The sequence below is a fragment of the Scyliorhinus canicula genome, chromosome 18 (assembly GCF_902713615.1).
Source record: "Scyliorhinus canicula chromosome 18, sScyCan1.1, whole genome shotgun sequence".
Lineage (NCBI taxonomy): Eukaryota > Metazoa > Chordata > Chondrichthyes > Carcharhiniformes > Scyliorhinidae > Scyliorhinus > Scyliorhinus canicula.
Window position 1 is genome coordinate 103,862,765 of NC_052163.1, and position 23,892 is coordinate 103,886,656.

General features: G+C 46.6%; 1 protein-coding gene across 3 annotated transcripts in view; it reads left to right on the top strand.

Moving 5' to 3' along the window:
• LOC119953003 (leucine-rich repeat and immunoglobulin-like domain-containing nogo receptor-interacting protein 3) overlaps positions 1 to 17,335 on the top strand; it is a 214,998-nt gene extending 197,663 nt beyond the window's left edge. For all 3 annotated transcript variants that reach the window (XM_038776756.1, XM_038776755.1, XM_038776754.1), the window contains exon 2: positions 12,981 to 17,335. In XM_038776756.1, the coding sequence (XP_038632684.1) occupies positions 12,993 to 14,837 (1,845 nt within the window). In that variant the 5' untranslated portion in view covers positions 12,981 to 12,992 and the 3' untranslated portion in view covers positions 14,838 to 17,335. The remainder of the gene's footprint in view (positions 1 to 12,980) is intronic.
• The last annotated feature ends 6,557 nt before the right edge of the window (positions 17,336 to 23,892 follow it).

Consider the following 23,892-nt stretch of genomic DNA (forward strand, 5'->3'; position numbering starts at 1 on the left):
AGTACACATTGAAGTAAAGCAGAATTTGTGCAAACATAACTTTCCTTGAGAATTCAATTAGGATTGCATATTTATGTTCCAAATAAAAAAGTAAGCATAATTTGTTTACTTCGTTGTAGGTTAGCCAGACCCCTCAGGATTATTACAGAACAGTTAAAATTGATATCTCAGACAAGCTGGAGAAAAATCATTCAGAAAATTCATTTTCCAATGACCCGATTTGAGCCATATTTTATTTAATGTGCATTTTTTAAAGTACCTTTTCTAACTATTGATCTGTACCAATTTCTGCTTTTATTGACAAAAAAATTGGGCCCAGAAGGTGTTACAATATAACGTAATGTAGCAATAAATCACATTTCATTTTCATTTTATAAAATAAATTCAGAATTCGACACAGCTGTCATATTAAATTTCAGAACAGCATGCACAGATTTTAGTTCTTGCTTTAGGGAGAGTTATTGAGCTTCTGCATACAGCCTTTTAACATTTTCTCGCTGTTCTGTTGACTTCATTTAAAGTTAATACTGATGGAGAAAATAATATTCATGTTTCCCCAGGTGTTCCCCTGCAGTGAATTTACATAATTCTGACAGTTGTTGAACTAAAAATAGATTATCCATTTTTTCTTGTGACCGTTTAATGTCCAGGGTAAATTGCTGAGCTTAATCATGTGTGCAGCCTTGCAAAACTCCTTAGGGAAAGAACATTCAACTGTCACGGTTAAACTGAATCTACGTCGGTTGGGACTGAGGGCAAATAACTGTCTTCCAAACCAGAAAGGAAAGTTTAAACTTTAAATCAACTTTCCCTGTGAATGACATTTATTTTTCTGTAAGACGGTAAATAATGACATATTTAGCACTTTTGGCACTATGTTTAGTAGTGACGAGCGTAGGTGACATAATGCAGCCATATTTCTCTCCAAGTTTCAAAAAGGAGAGCAGAAAACATGGACTGTTTTTTATTGTGAGGGTTAACCTGGAGTTAAGCTAGGCAAATCTTTCAGTCTCATTTAAATCCTCACAAACACAGGGAGGATTTTTCCTGTTGCGCCCGCCCCAAGGCCAAAAATTCCTGCACAGGTCAATGGATCTTTATATGGTCTATCAAGCTTTCCCGTGATGGTGGGCGCGATTGGAAAATTTACCCCACCGTCTCTTCGATGAAAGCGTGAACTCCCACCTGCATTCTTACACTGTGAACCAGAGAGACATGTTGCCTTAAGCTCTCTATTTTTTTTTCCTTTTCTCTATCGGATTCGGGCAGACTGAATCGGTCTGTGAAATTCCGTGATATTTTGAGGAAAACTGTAACATTGGCTTCCTACTTTCTTCCCCACTTAAAACCCATTTCCATGGCCAGAGAAATCACATGGGCCCTGTATCCAGGTAGAAATGCTGATTAGCTATCCTTTAGACACCCAACTTCATTCAATCTTGAAATTAAATATATAGTGTAAAATGTAACTGTTTGCAAACTCTGGCATTCCTAATAGCCCCCTCGGATTTGGGAAACCAGCAGTCTATTTAACATCAGCACATCTGCCCTTGTCAATGTTTCCAGGTGTGAACAGCTTATACTTTCTTCCCAGTAAAACAACCTTCAATCTTTAACAACTGAACCACGCAGGGTTGATATTGGACAGAATTCAGAACAGGTCACATGACCCTCTTCAGTCCTTCATTTTACCCTAAATTAAAGATGCGGTCCAAAAACATAACCTTATAAAACCTTGCATTTGTAACATTCTTTTGAAGTTTAGTCACAATTGTAAAGTAGGAAACAAGGCAGCCAATTTTAACATTGCAACCTCCCACAAATAGCAATGGAATAATGACAAGATAATATGTTATTATGATATTGATTGAAGGATAAATCTTCTTAAACTCATTTTTACGGGATGTGGGATTTGCTGCCTGGGCCAGCATTCATTGCCCATCCTGACTTGCCCTCGAGAAGGTGGTGGGCTGCCTTATTCAACTGCTGCAGTACATGTGGTGTAGGTACATCCACAATGCTGTTAGGGAGGGAGTTCCAGGATTTTGACCCAGCGACAGTAAAGGAATAGTGATATATTTCCAAGTCAAGATGGTGAGTGACTTGGCGAGGAACTTCTCGGTGATGGTGTTCCCATACATCTGCTTTCATAGGTTCATGGTCATGGGTTTGGAAGGTGCTGCATAAGGAGCCTTGGTGAGTTCCTGCAGTGCATCTTGGAGATGGTATACACTGCTGCTACTGTGCGTCAGTGGTGGAGGAAGTAAATGTTTGTGGAAAGGGTAGAATCTAGTGGGCTGCTTAATCCTGGATGTTGCTAAGCTTCTTCAGTGTTGTTGGAGCTGCACTCATCTAGGCAAGTGGGGAATATTCCATCAAACTCCTGACTTATGCCTTGTAGGTGGTGGACAGGCTTTGGGGAGTCAGGAGGTGAGTTACTCGCCGCAGGATTCCTTGCTTCTTATAACCACAGTATTTATAAGGCTCGTCTAGTTCACTTTCTAGTCAATGGTAATGCCCAGGATATTGATAGCCAAGAATTTAGCGATTGTAATGCCATTGAATATCATGGGGCAATAGTTTGATTATCTCTTATTGGAGATGGCTATGCCTGGCACTTGTGTGGCACAAATGTTACTTGCCACTTGTCAGCCCATGTTCGTGTCCAGTTGCATTTGCATGTGGACTGCGTCAGTATCTGAGGAATCACAAATGGTGCAGAACATTACAGAATCATCAGCAAACATCCCCACATCTGATCTTATCTTGGTAGGAATGTCATTGATGAAGCAGCTGATTATGATTGGGCCTGGGATACTACCCTGAGGAACTCCTGCAGTGATGTCCTGCGACTGTGATTACTGACGTCCAACAACTTCAACTATTTTCCTTTATACCAGTTCTAACTCCAACCTATGGATAGTTTTCCCCTGAATCCTATTGGCTCCAGTTTTGCTCGGAATCCTTGATGCCATACTCGATCAAATGCTGCCTTTTTCTCAAGGGCAATCTCTCTCACCTTACATCAGGAGTTCAGCTCCTTTGTCCATGTTTGAACCATGTAATGAGGCCAGGAGCTGCGTGACCCTGGCGGAACCCAAACTGTGCATTAGTGAGCAGGTTATTGCTAAGTAAGTGCCACTTGATAGCACTGACTGACTGGGACACGAGGCGGGGGGGGGGGTACGCAATTCTCCCAAAGGGAGACAAACAGTCGACGCCAGAGTGAAACCCGGAGTGTTTCACTCCAGCGTCGGGGGCCGCTCCTCACCCCCTATTCTACCCCCTCTCCCCCCCCAGGGGGGGGGGGGGCTAGGAGCGGCGGCGCATGAATCCCGAGTGCCCGGCCTTGATGCTTGCGTCAAAGCGGTGCGCCAGGAATGACGCGATCGGCGGCACCGAAGTGACGTCGGCCGCGCATGCGCAGGTTGGCCGGCGCCAACCCACGCATGCGCTGTTGCCGTCTTCCCCTCCGCTGCCCCGCAAGACATGGCGGCTTGATCTTGCGGGGCGGCGAAGGGAAAAGAGTGCATCTTTTAGAGACGCCGGCCCGACGATCGGTGGGCACCGATCACGGGCCAGACATCTCATGAGCACGCCCGTGGTGCTTGATCCTCCCTCCGCCCCCCACTTACCGGTCGCGCGCTGTTCACGCCGGCAGCGACCAGGTGTGGTTGGCGCCGGCGTGAACCAGTCGGGTTCGGCAGGCCGCTTGGCCCATCCGGGCCAGAGAATCGCCGGTCGCCGTGAGAAGCTGCGAGCGGCGATTCTCCGAGCGGCCTGTCGCAAAACGCGACACGTCATTTTGGGGGGGGGGGGGGGGGGGAAGGAATCGCGGGGGGTGCCAGGGCGGCGTGTCGTGATTCGTCCGGCCCTCCCGCGATTCTTCCCCCCCGTGTGGGGTGTGGAGAATCGCGCCCGGGGTAATTCCCTTACACTTCTGAAAAATAGTTCCAAAGAATCTTTTACACCAAACTGAGAGGGCTGATGCCTTGGCTTAACATCTCATCGGAAAGACGATGCCTTTGACAGTTCAGCAGTACTGAATTGGAGTGTCAGCTATGATATTTGTGATCACGTTTTGGAGTGGAACTTAAACCCAGAACCTTATTATTCAGAGTCAGTATATTAGCAATTGGCCATGAGGAATCATAGACAGTTTTCGCTATTAGAGAGACAAGTGGTTATATTACTCGAGGACACCACTGTGCATCAAGCATAGGGAAAGACAGGGAGAGAGCCATCCATGAAATTCACAGCCAGTACGGATATTGAACTGCACTGTTGGCTCTTTCCAGAAATTACAGTTCCACCAACTGATCCATTAAATAACTAATTAATGCTTGAAAATTCAGCAGAATTTTGATCACCTCCTTTGCCATCTCTGCTCTGAGGAGAAGTTGCTCCAAATTCTTCATGTGACTGAAATCATTTGTTCCTAGTACCTTCTCAAGGGCAATTGGGGATGGGCAATAAATGCAGGCTTTTCCAGCAACGCTCCCATGATTGAATTTTTTAAAAAATTAGTAAATTTCCTCTGCTTCATCTCTGAGACTTTGGCATCTTTGCTCAAGTAGGCTACCCTGAATTGAAACATGCAAATTGAAAAAGATACAAGAGGAGAAAAAAAGGGAACAAGACTGTTTGGAAAGGCCTTTCGGAAAGCCAGCATGAAATGCCAAGTGTGCTTTATTCTGTCCTGCACTCAGTGGCATTTTGTCCCCAATTTTGCATTGATTGGAAGCCTAGCACCTGAATGTATTTCACCGTTTTTAAGAATATAATTGTAAGTTTCTTTGAGATTTTTGATACAAATGTTTAATCTGATTTGAGACCAAATATTTTGGAATTTGTTTCTGCACCATTGCTCCTCTGTGCCTTACCCCGGTCACCACCCTTTACAACCTTAGTTAGCAGTATCAAGGTGCAAATTTCTAAAGGTTTGTACCAGCAAATTTACTGTCTGTTAAAATAACTGACATCTATTTCCCTTTCAAAGTGAAAATTCTTTATTTAAGCACAATGACCATTCAGGCGATTTGGATTTCCTTTCAATGGTTAGAGGTACAGAAGCCTGCATATGAATACTCACAAGCAAATGTTTAATACAATCTTTCTGCTATTTAGACATGGGGGTAAACTTGCCATTTCAATTTGATAATACCTCCATTAAAGCAGCAGAGATGGATTTGGTTGGAGGTTGTTTGCTTGCAACATGTACAGTAATTGCATCTGCTGATTTTGTGATACTGCTCTATTTTACTTATCAGTAGATTTCACCAGCCGTCCAAATATAAATTGGACACATAGATTAGCAACCCAGAAATGACCCTTAATAACAAATCTTGTGACACGGGTGTTTTTAGAAAACCAGCAGCAAATGCTCATCATTATTTCCAGATGCTGCACAAATAGCACATTAGGCTGAATGGACAAACTTGGAGCAAATTGCGCTTAATGTTGCATTAGTTTTGAGAACTGTTTTAATTTCTAAAATTTCTGCTGAAACCTATTTGCACATTTTAATGACGCACGTTCACAGACTTCATTAGAAACACAAAAGGTTTACATTGAGAAGAAAACTGTAAAGAAATCAGCAGCTGCCCTAGAGCAGCCCACCAGCTGCCCTAGTCCTTACATATCTTTTAGATGTCTTCTGCCGAAGAGGGGACTCCACCCCTTGTGGTAATTACCCACTCTCGGTCCCAAGTGGTCCCTCAAGACAGGTGAGCCTCTTCTTCAATGTTGCACTCAAAGGGACAATCACCTCAAATCACCACACGTCATCGGACGCGACGGGAAGTGGCCTGTCATTGGCTGGCAACAGGATCTACTGCTCGCGTTGCTGTCAATAGAGTGTCCCAGTGAATCTACCCCACGCCAACACGGCGGGGGTGCACCGTCGGCAAGACTGGAAGAACCCACTGGCGTGAATAGCTGGAAGATCGCTGCGCCGCCTTTCAGGGGCACCACCACGGCTGGTAGATCGCTCCCTGTGTGTCTAAAAAAAAGCTAAGAAACTTTTCAAAATTGATTAATTTTTCAGAAGCTTGTCCTGGAGCTGTAGCCAGTTTGCGAAAAGCCAACTTCCAGAGCAATGTTTTTTAAACTAGCCCAAAAGATTAGGGAAACTTGATTTATGCTGAATATAATTTGTAGCTCCAACAACTCAAGAAACTTGAAAAATGAAATGAAAAGCGCTTATTGTCACAAGTAGGCTTCAAATGAAGTTACTGTGAAAAGTCCCTAGCCACCATCCAGGACAAAGCAATGCATTTGATTGCTATCCCTTCCACAAACATTCAATCTTTCCACCAATGACACACAGTAGCAGCCACGTGTACCCTCTACAAGGTGCACTGCAGCAACTTACCAAGGTTTCTCAGAAAGGTTTCTCACCTTCCAAACCCACAACTCCTATCATCTAGAAGGACAAGGGCAGCAGATACCTGGGAACACCACCACCTAGAAGTTCACCTCCAAGTCATTCACCATCCTGGCTTGGAAATAAATCACCATTCCTTCACTGCCGCAGGGTCAAAATCCTGGAATTCCCTCCCAACCAGCACGATGGGTTCTGTGGATTGGAAGATTCCATGCTCAATCCCTGATGGGTGACAGTACCATCACAAACATGTTGCTAGTCCCATCTCTCACCTTCAAATTGCTGCCAGCGGTTCAAGAAGGCAGCTCACCACTACCTTCTGAAGGGAAACTAAAGATGGACAATAAATTCTGGCCGAACCAGTAATGTCCACATTCTATAAATGAATTTAAAACAAACCTAAAATTCCACAATGTATTGCATTGATTTAGCCAATTGCAAGCTGAAAAAAAAATCAATGCAAACTAGTGGAAACTCCAGCCCCATTGTGTTGACTGAGACTGATGGTAAAGGTTTGACATGCAACATGATGATGCTATGGTAGAGCTCAAGCATAATCCTCTGTTGCAATATGAGTACATCATGACTCATTGAATAATTCCATGCTTATAATATTTTAATACTTCATTTCTTTCCAGCCTCCAATGTGAAACCATTGCTCCATCTTGCGTGAATTATTTAAACAAAGCTGTAGCTTCATTGCTGCCAGAAATACACTGATGGCTCTTAAATGGCTATTCTTCAGATCTAAGCCTCGATGGAGAGTATCTTCCATTGTTTATGCAGTTGAGGCGACAGGAAATTCAACAATGAATTTATGTTTTTGTGACACTCATTTTAAAAGACTGCAGTAAATCTTACAGGATGTTCGTAAATTTATAGAACATTTTGAGTTCTGTGAAATGCTTGCAATGTGTAAAAATGGGTACCTCACTGCCGAGACCAATCCTTTTGTAATCAGCTTCTAGTGGGGATAGCAGTTAAAACCAAAACCTGCCTCACGGCGCTGAGCACCCAGGTTCGATCCCGGCCCTGGGTCAGTGTCTGTGTGGCGTTTGCACATTCTCCCCGTGACTGAGTGGGTCTCACCCCCATAACCCAAAGATGGACACGCTAGGTGGATTGGCCACACTAAATTGCTCCATAATTGGAGAAAATATAATTGTGTACTCTGAATTTTTTTAAAAACCATGACAACTTTTCATGCTTCCTATCCAAGGGCAGAACAACCAATTAGCAAGTGCCATGACCCAGGTACTCCCCCAGCTCAGGTTGGCTAACTTGAACCCGGAAATGGATCTGGCCCCCTCACAGGGCAGATTGGCCATGCTAAATTGCCCCTTAGTGTACAAAGATGTGCAGGTTAGATGGGGTTACGGGGGGATAGGGCGGGGAAGTAGGATGCTCTTTCGGTGCGGACTTGATGGGCCGAATGGCTTCCTTCTGCACTTTCGGAACTTTATGGGACATTCAATCCTCTAGAATCATCATAGTTTTCTAAACCACAGGCTACACTGCATGACAGATACTAGAACTCCTATGGTTGCAGAAGAAATATTTGATAGCCTTCTGCAGGGAAATATCACAGAAACCAACTTTACAGTTCCAAAATTAATGGCTAAAAGATGGCAACATTCCCCATTACACTGATACTCAGTAAAGTAATGTGGAAACAGGCAGATTTCCTTTCAATATTCCAGATTGAAATCTATAAAACCTAAAACATCTTCTTTAATTGCCATTTCCTTCACCAGAAATAGTAAATGGACGAATATTTACCTCTTAAGTTTATGCCACTAACAGATCATAGTCAAACACAATCTTTTTCCCTATTATAAATCAACAGGCTACTTCTATATGCATATTTAGAGAAAGAATTCAAAATTTAAGTTTTTGAAAGGGGGTAATGTTGATTTTGTGTGATTGTGTAAAATGTGTGCTAGATATTCTGCCTGTTTTGCACCTCTCCTCATTTTTATTTCCACTGATATCTGTCCGGAGGAATGTAGAACAAGTTGCTGATTAAATGTCACCTGTTTTACAGAATCAAACAAAGTTAAGCTCTGCCCCAAAGAACTGTTGCTCCCCCATTACTTTGTCGTGAAATAACTTGTAAGAGGTATTTACCCGTTTGAGAACTGATGATTTCTCTTATGGTACAAATTTCTGCTGTTTTATTTTGCTAGTTCTAAGCATTTTTCCTCTTTCTGGCATTCATTCATCCATTCTCACTTCAAATGTTTCCCAGAAATATTCTTTGTTTAAACGAGAGTTTGTGATATATATTTTGTTGGAGGAGTACAAAGAAGATGTTCTACAATGTTTGAAGTATGGCTCAGAGAAGGGGAATATGTTGCTGTTGTTCCAGCCCTCAATTTTATGTATTTGGGGCTGAGCTTTGCGCAGGAAACAAGTCCAACCCCCCCGCAACTATAAAAGGTAGAGATGAACCAATCTGTAACTGTGCAGCTTGCCCCACTTCATTTATCGGCAGTTGGACTTTAATTGGCTTGAGGCAGGACCTCCATCTCATCCAATAGGAAATTCTGGCTCCAAGAGCTGCTGACCACTCAAATGGCCGGCAACTCTCTTGCTCCAGCAGCGCCACCAAAAGCAGTGGCCACTGCTGGGATGACAACAAGGCTCCTGAGGAGGAGCAGCCAAATGACCGCAACAAGATTAAGCCTGAGATGTCACCAGGGCAAGACTGACAGGCCTTAATGAGGGCAGTGAGGGATCAAGGTGGCCAAGGCATAGTGGAGAGGAAATGTGGAGGGATGGAGCCCCTTGATTTCCGAACAGGAAGCAACGTCCTAGTCAAGCCACCAGGCTGTCAGCTTTTACTTGGCATGGGCTCCCATACCACAGCAAAACCCCTCATGGCAGCTGGAGGAGGTTCTTCAGCGCCTACAAGAGAATAGACCATATATTGCTTCCCTCGCCCTATGTAAAGCCTGCACCCCCCCCCCCCCCCCCCCTCCCCCCAACCACCAATACTCTCCCCAGGGGAGCATAAATATCAGGATTCAGTGTGTAAAATGCATCCCATTTTTGACCATTATGAAAACGTTTCACTTCCAAAGTGTGTATTCCAGCTTCAATGCCACAATATTGACTTTGTGGAATTCATCAATCCGAGGGCACTTGCTATAGGAGTCTCCATTGTAATTGCACACATGTCCTCCACCCTATTAATCCTACTTTCAAATAGTCATGCTCCTCCAGGCCGCACAATAAGAAATATAGAAAGTGATCCAGAGGACCACTTCTGCTTCACTGTAATCTTCAGATCTCCAGCTGAGAGTGGGGGTGGGGCATGGGAAGATGGTGGGAGGAGGGTTGTGGAGGCAGTGGAGCCGGTGGGGAAAACCCTCCTCTAGCTAAAGTTAAAGTCACCATCAGGACTCAATTATATCATCAGGCCCCAATTCACATATGTAAATTAGGGCCCGCTATCTTTTTTTTTAAAATGTATTTACAGGGCGTGGGTGTTACTGACTAGGTTAGCAATTATTGCACATCCCTAATTACCCTTGAGAAGATGGTGGTGAACTGCCTTCTTGAACCATGTGGTGTAGGTACACCCACAGTGCTGTTAGGGAGGAAATTGCAGGATTTTTCCCCAGCGACAGTGAAGGCACGACAAATTATTTCCAAGTCAGATGGCAAGTGACTTAGAGGGATACCTGCAGGTGGTGCTGTCCCCAGGTATCAGCTACCTTTATCTTTCTGGATGGTAGCGGTCGTGGGTTTGCAAGATGCTGCCTCAGGAGCATCTTGTAGATGGTACAGTCAGCTGCCACTCTTCGTCGGTTGTGGAGGGAGTGAATGTTTGTAGAAGGCATTCCAATCAAGTTGGCTGCTTTGCCCTGGATGATGTTGAGCTTCTTCATAATTTTTGGAACTGCACTCATCCAGGCAAATGGAAAGTATTCCATCACACTCCTGACTTATGCTTTGTAGATGGTGAACAGGCATTGGGGAGTCAAGAGGTGAGTTACTCGCCACAGCATTCTTAGCCTCTGACCTGCTCTTGTAACCACAGTATTTATATGGTTAGTCCAGGTCAGTTTCTGGTCAATTGTTACCCCCAGGCTGTTGGTAGTGGGGATTCAGCGATGATGTCATGGGGCAATTGTTAGATCCTCTCTTGTTGGTGATGGGCATTGCCTGGCACTTGTGGCGTGAATGTTGCTTGCCACTTGTCAAACCAAGCCTGGATATTGTCCAGATCTTGCTGCATCTGGACATGGACTACTTCAGTATCTGGGGAGATGTGAATCGTGCTGACCATTGTGCAATCAATCATCAGTGGACTTCCCCACTTCTGACTTAATGATGAAAGGAAGGTAATTGATGAAGCAGCTGAAGACGGTTGGACCTAGTCTCCACCCTAGAGAACTCCTGCAGTGATGTCTTGTAACTGAGATAATTGGCCTCCAACCACAACCATCTTCCTTTGTGCCAAGTATGACTCCAACCAATGGAGCATTTTGTCCGATTCTCATTGAATCCAGTTTTGCTGGGGCTCCTTGATGTCACAGTCTGTCAAATGCTGCCTTGATGTCAAGGGTAGTCACTCTCAGCTCACTGCTGGAATTCAACTATTTTGTCCATGTTTGAACTAAAGCTGTAATGAGGTCAGACCCTGGCGGAACCCAAACTGAACATCAATAAACAGGTTATTGCTGAGTAAGGTTGGAATAGATCTGTTTCAGGATTCATGCATGTGCATTTTGCAGAGGCTGCTGCCTGTAGAAATAAGCAGCTGCTCCTCTTATACGTGATCTTGCTGTGAGAAGTGTGTGAAACTTGATGTGTGCAGATTTGACCTGTAGGAGTAGGTTTCAACTTCATCGATTCATTTGTATAGCCAGGATACATTTTTGGAGCTGCTAAAGTACCCCCTTTTGTTATAGTCCTGGAACACATTTGGGGAGGTCAGGTTCCCTTTGGGGTTTTGCAAAGTAGGCATGAATGTACGTAAAAAGTGGATAAGCTCTTGGAACTGTGAAGGTCATTGGAACCATCAAAAACAATTGTCAAAGTGTCAAAATGAAATGAAAAGGGAGCTGTCAAGCTATCAAGGCTCTTAAAATGGCTGCCCTTTAATCTGGAATGTTAAAAAATGATTACTTGCTCTTTTACTCTATCTGATCACAAAAGCCTGAGGGTTCCCACTTCTGAGTTACTGTTGCATGACTGATTCCACAATAATCCAGCATCACAGTAGGGTGCCCACCATTTCACAGTTTGATTAACAGCTCCAAGTGGTTAAAGACTCTTTAAAGTTGGACTATGATTTCCAGTGCTTGTTTTCATAAGAAATTATGCAAGTGAAATAAATGTCTGTTGTCATGAGGGATAATGTAGTTGAAAGCATATAATTGTAGTAAATGTGTTCTTATGAATAAGAGCGCTTTAAAAAATTAATATCTGCAATTGATACTTGGAACTTTATTTTATTTAATCATCTTGGGTCCTGAGGTCCGATGGTAGGTTTAAGGGCAAAGCGAGGTGTGTGAGGACCATTGGTTTGAATAGGTTGCCACCAAGTTGAGATGGGGACTGCAAAGGGCCATTGGGTGATTGGGAGACATATATTGGCATGGAGGATAAGAGAGAGACCATGGGTGTGGTTGGGACATAAGTTGGCATGAAGACAGCATGGGTAGTGTGTGGGGCTGTAAGGGATGGGGGCTGGTGCGCTGTTTTATGTTTTTCTGATGTAGAAAAAACTGTTTATACAGCACTGGTGTACTGAGGCAGGCCTTCTGCTCAGCCCCCCCATCGCATCTGGCATCCTCCGCACTCGTCCCGGAGTTGCCCAGCCCGACTTGGAGGAACCTGTCAGCCCAGAATGAAAATCCCATGTTTCAGGCTCCTTTCACCCAAGTCGGGATGGTGGAGCCAGGAAATATCCTGACTGCGCTCCTGACCCGGGATCAAAAATTCAGGTCCTCCCGTTGAAAGAGCCGAAAGGTGGGTATAATAAAAATGTTTATCTCTTGCCCAACGTTGCTTCCCGCTAACTTTCTTGTGCGGTCTTAAACTCGCCGGGATGCTGACCACCCTGTTTTCAGGCCCCTCCAGTGCTTTTAACCACTCGGTCAAATTTTCATGGTGCCGCAGAACTGCTGGCATTTCAAAACTAGGTGATGGCCTGCATCCCACCACACTACGCAATCCTTACCAACCCTCCACCCGGAACTGCTGGACCAGAATTCTGCCCTACTGCTAGGAGGGCAATACCAGCCAGAATGTAGTGAACAGACAGATGATAAAACTTTCATTTTAAAGAAGGACGTAACTGAAACTAAGGGGCTGGGTTAGCTCACCATGCTAAATCGCTGGCTTTTAAAGCAGACCAAGCAGGCCAGCAGCACAGTCCCCGGACAGGCGCCGGAATGTGGCGACTAGGGGCTTTTCACAGTAACTTCATTGAAGCCTACTCGTGACAATAAGCGATTTTAATTTTTCATTTTCATTTCAAATGGATAAGTTGTAACGTCCATGTATTAAATTCACTTCAGCACTTCACCCATTGTCACCCAGCATGGATCTTTTCTAACGTCTTGTGTGTTTTCCAATACAGGTGCATGGGAGAATGATAGACTGCATCTGTAGTACCATGTTCTGCACAATGTCGTCGTGCTGGCAACCGTTTCTGGGCCTGACCCTGATGGCTTTAATCGCAAGATCAACAGTCAGCTGCCCAGCCCGATGCGAATGCGCCGCTCAGATCAGGTCAGTGGTGTGCCACAGGAAGCGGCTGACCGCCATTCCGGAAGGCATCCCCATAGAAACGGAAATACTCGACCTCAGCAAGAACAGGCTGAGGTGCATCAGCTCGGGGGATCTGGCGGCCTTTCCCCTCCTGGAAGAGGTCGACCTGAGCGAGAACATACTGACCAACGTGGAGCCCGGGGCCTTCAGCAACCTATTCAGCCTGCGCACCCTGCAGCTGCGTGGCAACCAGCTGAAACTGGTCCCGGCCGGCGTATTCGCCCGGCTGGCCAACCTCACGCGCCTGGACCTCAGTGAGAATAAAATCGTCATCCTGCTCGACTACATGTTCCAGGACCTGAGGAGCCTGAAGCATTTGGAAGTGGGGGACAACGACCTGGTCTTCATCTCGCAGCGGGCCTTCAGCGGGCTGCTGGGCCTGGAGCAGCTGACCATTGAGAAATGCAACCTGACCTCCATTTCTGCCGGCTCCCTCTCCTACCTGCCGAACCTGGTCACGCTCCGGCTGCGCCACCTCAGCATCGGCGCCCTGGAGGAGCAGAACTTCCGCAAGCTGCACAACCTGAGGGAACTGGAGATCGACGACTGGCCGCTCCTCGAGACGGTGGCGCCGATGACATTGTACGGCCTGAACCTCACGTACCTCTCCATCACCAGCACAAACCTTTCCGCTGTGCCGTCCGGGGCCTTCAGGAATTTGGTCTATCTCAGACTGCTGAACCTGTCTTACAATCCCATATCCACCATCGAGTCTGGCTCCTTTCGGGACTTGATCCGGCTTCAGCTGTTGTACATGGTCAGCACCATGCTGGCTACCATCGAGCCGCATGCTTTCCTTGGGCTGAGGCAGTTAAAGGTGTTAAATATATCCAACAATTTCTTGGCGACGCTGGAGGAAAACACTTTGCAGTCCGTCAGCAACTTGGCAGTCCTGCGCCTGGATAACAACCCTCTGTCCTGCGATTGCCGCCTGCTGTGGCTCTTGCAGAAGAGAAAGACGCTGAGTTTTGACGACAACCAGCCAGTCTGTGCCGCTCCCGCCGACATTCAGGGAAGCGAGTTAAAAGACTTTGAGGACTCGGCCCTCCATAACTACTTCACATGCCAGAAACCCAAAATACGGGACAGGAAACCGCAGCGCATCACCGCTGGTGAAGGACAGACGGTCTATTTTACTTGCCGAGCCGATGGTGAACCAGCTCCAGTTATAATGTGGGTGTCTCCTCAAAGGAGGATGATTACAAATAAAAGTAATGGCAGAATAACTATTCTGCCTGGAGGCACTCTGGAGATCCGATTTGTTCAAGTCCATGACAGCGGCACCCACATCTGCATAGCTAGCAACGCTGGAGGGAATGACACGTCTTTTGCAGTACTGACCGTAAAGGGACATCCTTCAGATGGAGCCTTATTCGCAAACAGGACAGCATATTTAACAGAATTCAACGACACTGTGTTCAATGACACGCAAGTGTTCCTGAAGTTTACACTTGATATGAAAACCATCCTGGTGTCCACAGCAATGGGATGTATCACCTTCTTAGGGGTGGTGTTGTTCTGTTTTCTGCTTCTTTTTGTGTGGAGCAGAGGAAGAGGGCATCACAAAAACAATTTCTCAGTTGAATACTCATTCCGGAAGGTAGATGGTCCAGCAGTCAGTGGTGGGCAAGGAGGTGCAAGAAAGTTCAACATGAAAATGATTTGAGTCAACGGTTTAAAAATTTGATGTAATGGATCCAATATATAAACTAGGGGTTCATTAATTACAAATTTTCATAGTCAATAAGCTGATTGATCACTTAAATCATACAACTTCTGCTTATCATGTTATAATAATAAGCATAACCAATGTTGTGTGAATGAATCTTCACTGATGGTTCAGATAAGAGTTTAAGAGTTGCATGCTGTAAATAGTCACAGTCCTTTGACTGGCATGGTTCATCGTAACGCATCATTCCCTAGAAACTGGTTCATATCCAAGTTAATGTGTGAACACAGTGGCAGCAAGGATCACTGCACTGAAACAGATGCCCAACAGGACCAGAATAACTCACTTGTGATCCTCCAGCTCCGCATTCAGGTAAGCAGTTACCTTCAGGACAGTGCCTCCACAGTCTCTTTGACCACTGGTTTGGCCACTTCACAGCACATAAGAACTGTCACCTTAACATCAGGTCCTGTTCACCACCTCCAGGCAGGACCACCCCAATTTAGAAAAGAGGTCTGACACTTGTCTAAGGCCCTTTATTTGCAAGAGCAGCAAATCTGATATTTGTTTCAGGCAGATGCCCCAAACAACGAACAAGCCCCTCACCAATATGGCAACCACCTCCAACCTCTTGTGTGACTGGCAATAAAATTGGTGGATTCTGGACTAATTTCAAGCCCACAAAGCAGACAAAATAAAATCCAGTTTTTCACTACATATTCCACTCAGGTGTTTCACCATTGGCATTGACAAATGTGAAGAATTTTTCTTTGTGCTGCGTAACATAGAATTGCCCAGCCATGATTTATTTTGTATCTGTGACCCCCATCAACAGTTGGCCAATGGTCTTTAAACTTCAAGTATACAGAGTTTTCAATTTACCAATCCATGATAATCTAATGAAGTTGTGTCAAGCAAGTATTTAACCTTTGTTCTGAACAACTCAGCCAATCAGTTGTATATGACTATGAAAATCTATAATTGTTTTCTGTGAGAAGTGGTCTATTTTAATCATCATTTATTATTGGAAACATTGTTTGGAAACATCTCAGAACGTTCTGGGGATTATGTTGATAAATCATTCCACATACAGTAATATATAATCAAATGCTGCCAGGATTGTGATCTACATTTGCAGCTCCTCGACAGTCAAGCAGACAATTACTCAGGTTTGCCCATATTGTATTATTTTACTGTTATCAAAAACTAAGTTGACTGTGCATTATTTCTTTATACAAGTTTGTTGAAGCAGCTTTGTATTTTAATTTCAAAAGGAACTGATTTAAGAATATTTTGTTTTATATATATGTGTGAAAAACATGATGCTGTTTGGACTTGATCGTTCACATCAGAATCTTTTTCGCTTGCAAGTAAAATGGGAACAAAAATGCCTGCAGCGATTGTTGTAATTTTGTTTTGCTGAATGTTTTTACTGTATTTTGTAAAGGATGTCCTTGCAAAGGTATTATTATGCCACTAGTAATGACCTGTTAATTGTTACTGTGGCTTTCTGCATTATTTCACTCAAGCTAAAAAAAACAAATCCCAATTCATCAAAAAGCTCTTATCACTAAAGAAACTATGTGTACTTCTAATCTTTTTATAATAATCATAATAAGCAACTGACACAAAAGTACGATATACTGTAATAAGCAAATACATTCAAAGCACGATAGTATTGTCTTCTGGCACTGATATATTTTACCATAGGAAGTAAGAGATATTTCAAAGGAACTAATTGATTTCAGGCAAATACTATTGTTTGGAGTATACAAAGATGGAGCATATTCACAGTAGAAAAACATCTTGCTGTCTTGATGAAGCTGATTCTGTGGAAGTGTAAATTCTGCTAGACATGGGAGATTGTGTACCGAGCGACAGTGCACATGATGACTCCCCAACTCTGCAAACCAGCCAATTATCATGGTGTACTGAAGCCAGATGATGCCTAAGATAAATAATGACGATATGAAAAGAGGGTAGCAACTTTTTTTATTGAAAAAGAAGGAATGAAATCTGAAAATGAGGGATCAGAAGAACAATTATATTTTTCCCTTAAGATATTCGAAATGTTAAAGTGAGCTTGCACAATATATGTGAAGTATATTTTAAAAACCGCTTTGTCAGCTTCAAAGTTACTTTCAGGTAATGCTGAAGAACAATTTAAAATTGCAATCCATTAAAGCAGTTTTGCACATTGCTGTTGTGAATTATCTGAGTATCAACTGAATGAGTTACACAAACATCCAACATTAATTAACCAGTTTTATATAACATATGTGTGACTCTGTCAATTGTTTGTAGTATTAATAAGTGTTGTAGGAATGAGCCCTGAGATCTTCACTCAAACCAAACATTACTCAACCACAGATAGTGCTTCCAACTAGAATGGCAATAATTTGTTTTATTTCACACCTTGTTCAAAAAGAATATATATATGTATAAAATGTAATAGGAAAGCATTTTTTTGGAAAAATAAACTACTTGTCACACAACCTGATTATTCTTTTCTAAACCACGAGTTTCCATCATGTGCTGCAACCCTCTGTGTGGGAAAATAACCCTTTAATTTCATAATAGGCAGACACGGTTAACAGACCTTAGTTGTTAAGATGAACTCAAAGATCTTGGACTCTCAACTTCAGAGGTCAGAACCAGGTTTGCTGTTCGGGCGAAATTCTCTGCAGACCGTCGTAACGCTGATTTCCGGCGAGCAAAATTGGTGTAGATGCCTCCGGCGTGGGAGCCTTCTTTTAGGCGGCGATTCTCCGTTCCCGGAGGGGCCAGCAGCGGACTGACGCGATACGCGTCAGTTTCACCAGCTGCGGAAGTGGTGAGACCCGGCGTTTTTTTTTGGGGGGGGGGAGGGAGGAGGAGGAGAGAGACTGACCCGGCGTTTGGGGGGGGGGAGGAGGAGAGAGACAGACCCGGCATTTTGGGGGGGGGGGGGGGAGAGAGAGAGACAGACCGGCATTGGGGGGGGGGGGGGGGGGAGGAGGAGGAGAGAGACAGACCGGCATTTGGGGGGGGGGGGGGGGAGGAGAGAGACTGACCCGGCGTTTGGGGGGGGGGGGGAGGAGGAGAGAGACAGGCTGGCATTTTGGGGGGGGGGGGGGAGAGAGAGAGACTGACCCGGCGTTTGGGGGGGGGGGAGGAGGAGAGAGACAGACCGGCATTTTGGAGGGGGGGGAGGAGAGAGACTGACCCGGCGTTTGGGGGGGGGGGGAGGAGGAGAGAGACAGACCGGCATTTGGGGGGGGGGAGGAGGAGAGAGACAGACCCGGCGTTGGGGGGTTTGCGGCGTTGAGTTGAGAGGAGAGGGGGGGGGGTTTGCGGCGTTGAGTTGAGGGGGGGGTTTGCGGCGTTGAGTTGAGAGAGGGGGGGCGGCGTTGGAGGGGGGTAGGGGTGGTGAAGGGGGTAGGGGTGGTGAGGGGGGGGTTGGGGTAGGGGCAGCGGCGTGCAGAGGAGGGGGCGACGGATGCCTGGGGCCAACGCACCGTCGCCCCCCTCTGCACGCCGCTGCCCCTACCCCAACCCCCTCCCCTCACCACCCCTACCCCCTTCACCACCCCTACCCCACTCCAACGTCGCACCCCCCCCCCACTAACGGAGGAAGGAAGGGGGGGGAGGAGGAAGGAAGGGGGGAGGAGGAAGGAAGGGGGACGAGGAAGGAAGGGGGGAAGGAGGAAGGAAGGGGGGAGAGGAAGGAAGGGGGGAGGAGGAAGGAAGGGGGGAGGAGGAAGGAAGGGGGGAGGAGGAAGGAAGGGGGGGAGGAGGAGAGCGGGGGGGTGTGGGTACGGCTTCAGAGGGAGGGGGGGTGTGGGTACCGGCCTTCAGAGGGAGGGGGACGGGGTGTGGGTACCGGCGTTGAGGGGGGGGGGACCCGGCGTTGAGAGGGGGGGAACCCGGCGTTGAGAGGGGGGGTTGCGGCGATGAGGGGGGGTTGCGGCGTTGAGGGTGGGTGGTTGCGGCATTGCGAGAGATGGGGGGGCGGCGTTGGAGGGGGGTAGGGGTGGTGGGGAGGGGGGTAGGGGCGTTGGAGGGAGGTAGGGGTGGTGAGGGGGGGGTGGTTGGGGTAGGGGGCAGCGGCGTACAGAGGGGGGGGCGACGGTGCGTTGGCCCCGGGCATCCGTTGCCCCCTCTCTCTGCACGCCGCTGCCCCCAAACCCCCCCCCCCCCGATGCCGCAACCCCCCCATGCCGCAACCCCCCCCCGATGCCGCAACCCCCCGATGCCGCAACCCCCCCCATTGCCGCAACCCCCCGATGCCGCAACCCCCCCAGGATGCCGCAACCCCCCCCCGATGCCGCAACCCCCCCCCGATGCCGCAACCCCCCCCGATGCCGCAACCCCCCCCGATGCCGCAACCCCCCCCCCATATGCCGCAACCCCCCCCGATGCCGCAACCCCCCCCGATGCCGGCAACCCCCCCTCCGATGCCGCAACCCCCCTCCGATGCCGCAACACCCCCCCATATGCCGCAACCCCCCTCGATGCCGCAACCCCCCCCCGATGCCGCAACCCCCCTCCGATGCCGCAACCCCCCCCCCCCATATGCCGCAACCCCCCCCCATGCCGCAACCCCCCCGATGCCGCAACCCCCCCGATGCCGCAACCCCCCCTATGCCGCAACCCCCCCGATGCCGCAACCCCCCCGATGCCGCAACCCCCCCCCTATGCCGCAACCCCCCCATGCCGCAACCCCCCCCATGCCGCAACCCCCCCCCCCATGCCGCAACCCCCCCCCCCACACTGAATGGCGTCAACCATCATCAATGTTTGACGCTGTTTTAAAGCTACTGTGATTTTCGCCGACATGGCCACGGGTCACGTCGGCGGGACTTTGGCCCATCCGGGCCGGAGATTTGTGGAAACAAAATATAATGAAATCCCGCCGGCGCCAGCTGTTTTCAGAGGCTGCCGGCGGGATTTGCACAGCGCCGGTTTTTGGCCGGTCAGAGAATTAAAAACCCTGCGGGAGCGGGATTAACGCCGCTGCCGGCCCATTCTCCGACCCTGCGTGGGGTCGGAGAATTTTGCCCGTGAGGTGGTTCCTTTCCCTGAGAATTGTAGGCTTGTGAAAGAGTCTTCTAACTAGTGCAGTAAGCCTAATTTGCTAAAGTCCTTCAAGTTAGTCTTTTTGTGGCCAAAGCAGAAATCACATTGTTTAAATGGTAGGTGTTATATTTTTATAATGATATAAAAGCACCAATTGCTCATAAGGAATTGTGCAAACACATTGTGGGTTCATTTATTGAGATTTAGGCACATGGGAATTTATACGGAAGTATGATCTTTGAAGACATCAGAGCTGCCGAGCTGTGTGTACTCTGCTGAAAACAAAAGTGCAACTAAACCTGGTTCGCATGATACACTTTCCAGTGATGTCATGCTGGAATCCCTTAAAAGCATATTCCAACATCACCCTTTCTTTTAAAGATATTTTCCCTTCCAAAGAAGTATAACTATTTACAATACAGATTCATGTTTAGTTACCATTATATGAGTGTGTAGAAGACATGCATCTATGTGTCTATAGTGTAAAGGTAGTCTGCTGCTATGCCCAGATATTGTAATGGTAACATTGTTTCGTGTTTTCTTCAATTGCTTGCAGTGATCTGTAAGATTGTCATGCATTGGTATAATAATGAATATCTTTATTGTCACAAGTAGGCTAACATTAACACTGCAATTAAGTTACTGTGAAAATCCCCTAGTCGCCACATTCCGGCTCCTGTTCGGGTACACAGAGGGAGAATTCAGAATGTCCAAATTACCTAACAAGCACATCTTTCAGGAATTGCGGAAGGAAACCAGAGCACCCGGACAAAACCCACGCAGACAGGAGGAAAACGTGCAGACTCCACACAGACACAAGCCAGGAATTGAACCTGGGACCCTGGAGCTGTGAAGTGACAGTGCTACCCAGTGTGCTACCATGCTGACGGCAACCCATGAATGAATTTATGAAACAATCATTCTTTCAGCTAGGCCATTAGATCTAGGGTCACGGTGGCACATTGGTTGGCACTGCTGCCTCACAGCACCGGGGACCTGGGGTTCAATTCTGGCCTTGGGTGACTATGCAGTTTGCATGTTCTCCCCTTGACTGTGTGGGTTTCCTCCGGGTGCTCCAGTCTCCTCCCACTGTCCAAAGATGTGCAGGTTAGGTGGCTTGGCCGCGCTCAAATTGGCCCTTAGAGTCCAAAGTTGTTAGATGGGGATACTGCAGGGGTGTGAGGTAGGGTACTCTTTCAGAGGGTCTGTGCAGGCTTGATGGGCCAAATGGCCTGCTTCTACACTATAGGGATTCTATGTCTAAAAGGTGTGTGTGCTCTGCTGAAAGCAAAAGTGAAACTAAAACTGGATAGCATGACACTTTCTAGCGACGTGGTGCTGCAATCCCTTCAAGAATATTGCAATAATAGGTATCACTTTAATTAGAGCCAGAATGGTCTCCAGGACTATTTTTCACTGTCTAAAGATGCTGGAGAGGAACTTTCCAGACTTTCTTCCCCTAATTGGCTCTGATTCCATCTGTTTTTCCACCTAGAATCATAGAGTTTACAATGCAGAAGGAGGCCATTCAGCCCATCAAGACTACAAGGGCCCCTGAGAGAGCACCTTACCTAAGCCCGCACCTCCACCCTAGGCAAGGGCAATAGACTCATTGGAACAACACCATCTGCATGTTCTCCTCCACGTCACACATCTTCCTGATTTGGAAATATATCGCCATTCCTTCATTGATACTGGGTCAAAATTCTGGAATTCCCTGTATAACAGTACTGTGTATGTGCCTGCACCACATGGACTGCAACAGTTCAAAAAGACAGCTGACTACCTTCTCAAAGGTAATTAGGGGTGGGCAATAAATGCTGGCTCTCATTTCACATGAATGAATACTAGAACATACAGCCATGAGGAAATCTCTGAAAACCAGTCAAGGTGAAGAACCACCTTTTATTCATCAAATAACTGTCACACATTTAAGGATTACTGGGAGTGTGAATTGCGCTTTCACGTATCTGATCGTCAGTCCAGAAGTAAAACACTCGAACACGTCAGTAACGAATATTCGTTTATTTACGGCCGGGACAAATCTCTAAGCAGTCGGGTAACTACCTTCGAGAAGTGCCAAAATCCCAGAATAAGGACTGTATTTTTATACATTTTACAGCTTAGGGGTGGTCCCCTTAAATTCCTAGATACACCTATGATTTGGCAAGGATCCAGAACATGTACATATATGGAATTATTCTTCGAGGTCGGGAGGTTATTTTTGACATAATCATTAGCACAAGTCACTATTAATATTATACAAAGGTTTTTGTATCCCATGGCCATCTGGCTTAACTCATTCCAAAGCCCATTCCTTTTACATTTCAATGTTTATTTGTTCCAACTGGTCAAACGAGCTTAATTACGCTATCTCTGCAATAAAGTAACGCTTCCCATTCATTCCATTCTTTGACTTTTTGACCTCTCTGCTTTCACAGATGCGGGTCAGAACATTAAATAGTACTAAAGCCACACTCCCCTCTTTCCATCCCATAACCTTCTGACATCTCTGCTTTCACAGATGCCAGTCAGAACACGCTCCCTTTATTTCATCCCTTGACCTGTTGACATCTCTTTCACAGAGCTTTTCAGAACTGTTATATTAACCCTATCAGCGAAGTTCCAAATGAAATCCACTTCTACATTCCCCCCTTTGATCATTCCTTGATCACATAACACTCAGGATACTTTAGACGGAAATGAGAGCGAGGCGGAGGTACTCCTCCTCTACTAGGCTCCGGCAGGATGCCACTTCCTCATATAGGTCAGGGGTATGTGGAACCAGTTTTTCTTTTTCGTCTAGGGCGGATCTCTGAAGCATCTGTGGTAATGCAGTGGCACCCAAACGGTTGCATAGGCATTTCACACCAGTAGCTATGATACAGAGCAACAAACAGATGGTAACGAAGATAATGAGCCCATGGAACAGGTAAGTGGCCCAAGAATTGGACCACATCCAGCTCCACCAGTCAGCCTGACCGGCGAGTCGCAAGCGCTGTACTCCATCTCTGATATGGGTTACCAGACGCGTGATATTCTCTGAACTGTCTGGAATATAACCTATTCAACCGTCTGTTCGATCGAGAAAGGAACAGATATCAAGGGAATGCCTCCATGGGCATGGGTCGGGACCTGTGTACATACCCAGCAAGAGGAGACACCCACTTTCTTAGCATAGACATAGGACATAAACAGAAATGAATTCGCCGTTACATGGTGCGTTGCCCGCTTCCTTCTGGAAGGCGAGTAGGGGTGAGTAGTCCTTGATGGTAAAATTTGTACCCTGTCCTTATCAATGCACCGGTGGTTCCACCTGCATGTGTGGCGATCGTACATTAGAACCATGTACGTAATCAGGAATCGGCGCTTCTGGTCGTCGGGAGGAACGGTGGTCGGGCAGTTTCTGATAGCGGTGGTGATCCATCGGAGATCTGTCGTTGTTCCACATCGTGGGGTTCCTTCCCGGCACATGGGTGGGTGTCGGCTTCCGTACAGGCATCTCCTTCTTTCGGATGTAGCGAGAGAGAGCAGGGTGGCGAGTATTGTGACGGCGAAGAGGGGCCTCATCCTGGTACTCATGTTCCTAGGACTTAAAGGAAAAGTTTAGAACATCATGGATACTTAATTAACTTACAATGGTGCATATGTACCCATGCTCTCCGGCCCTCCACTTTTACTGCAGTGGGGGTAGTGAGTAGAACCTGTAGGGGACCATCCCATCGAGGTTCCAAACCTTTACGTGTCCAATTTCGAATTAGGACATAATCCCCAGGGTTGATGGAGACGTCATGAGTAATGGATGGGACTTCTTGCTGGGTGGCACGAACTCGGGAGTGTAATCCTTTCAAAATTCTAGTTAGTGTCAATATATAATTAGCCATCTCGGTAGTCATGTAATGGAATTGAACATTCCGTGGAACACTGCTGTCCCAAGGCGTTCGAAAGGGTCTGCCATATAGTATTTCCGCTGGGCTTAGGCGAGTTTTTCCTG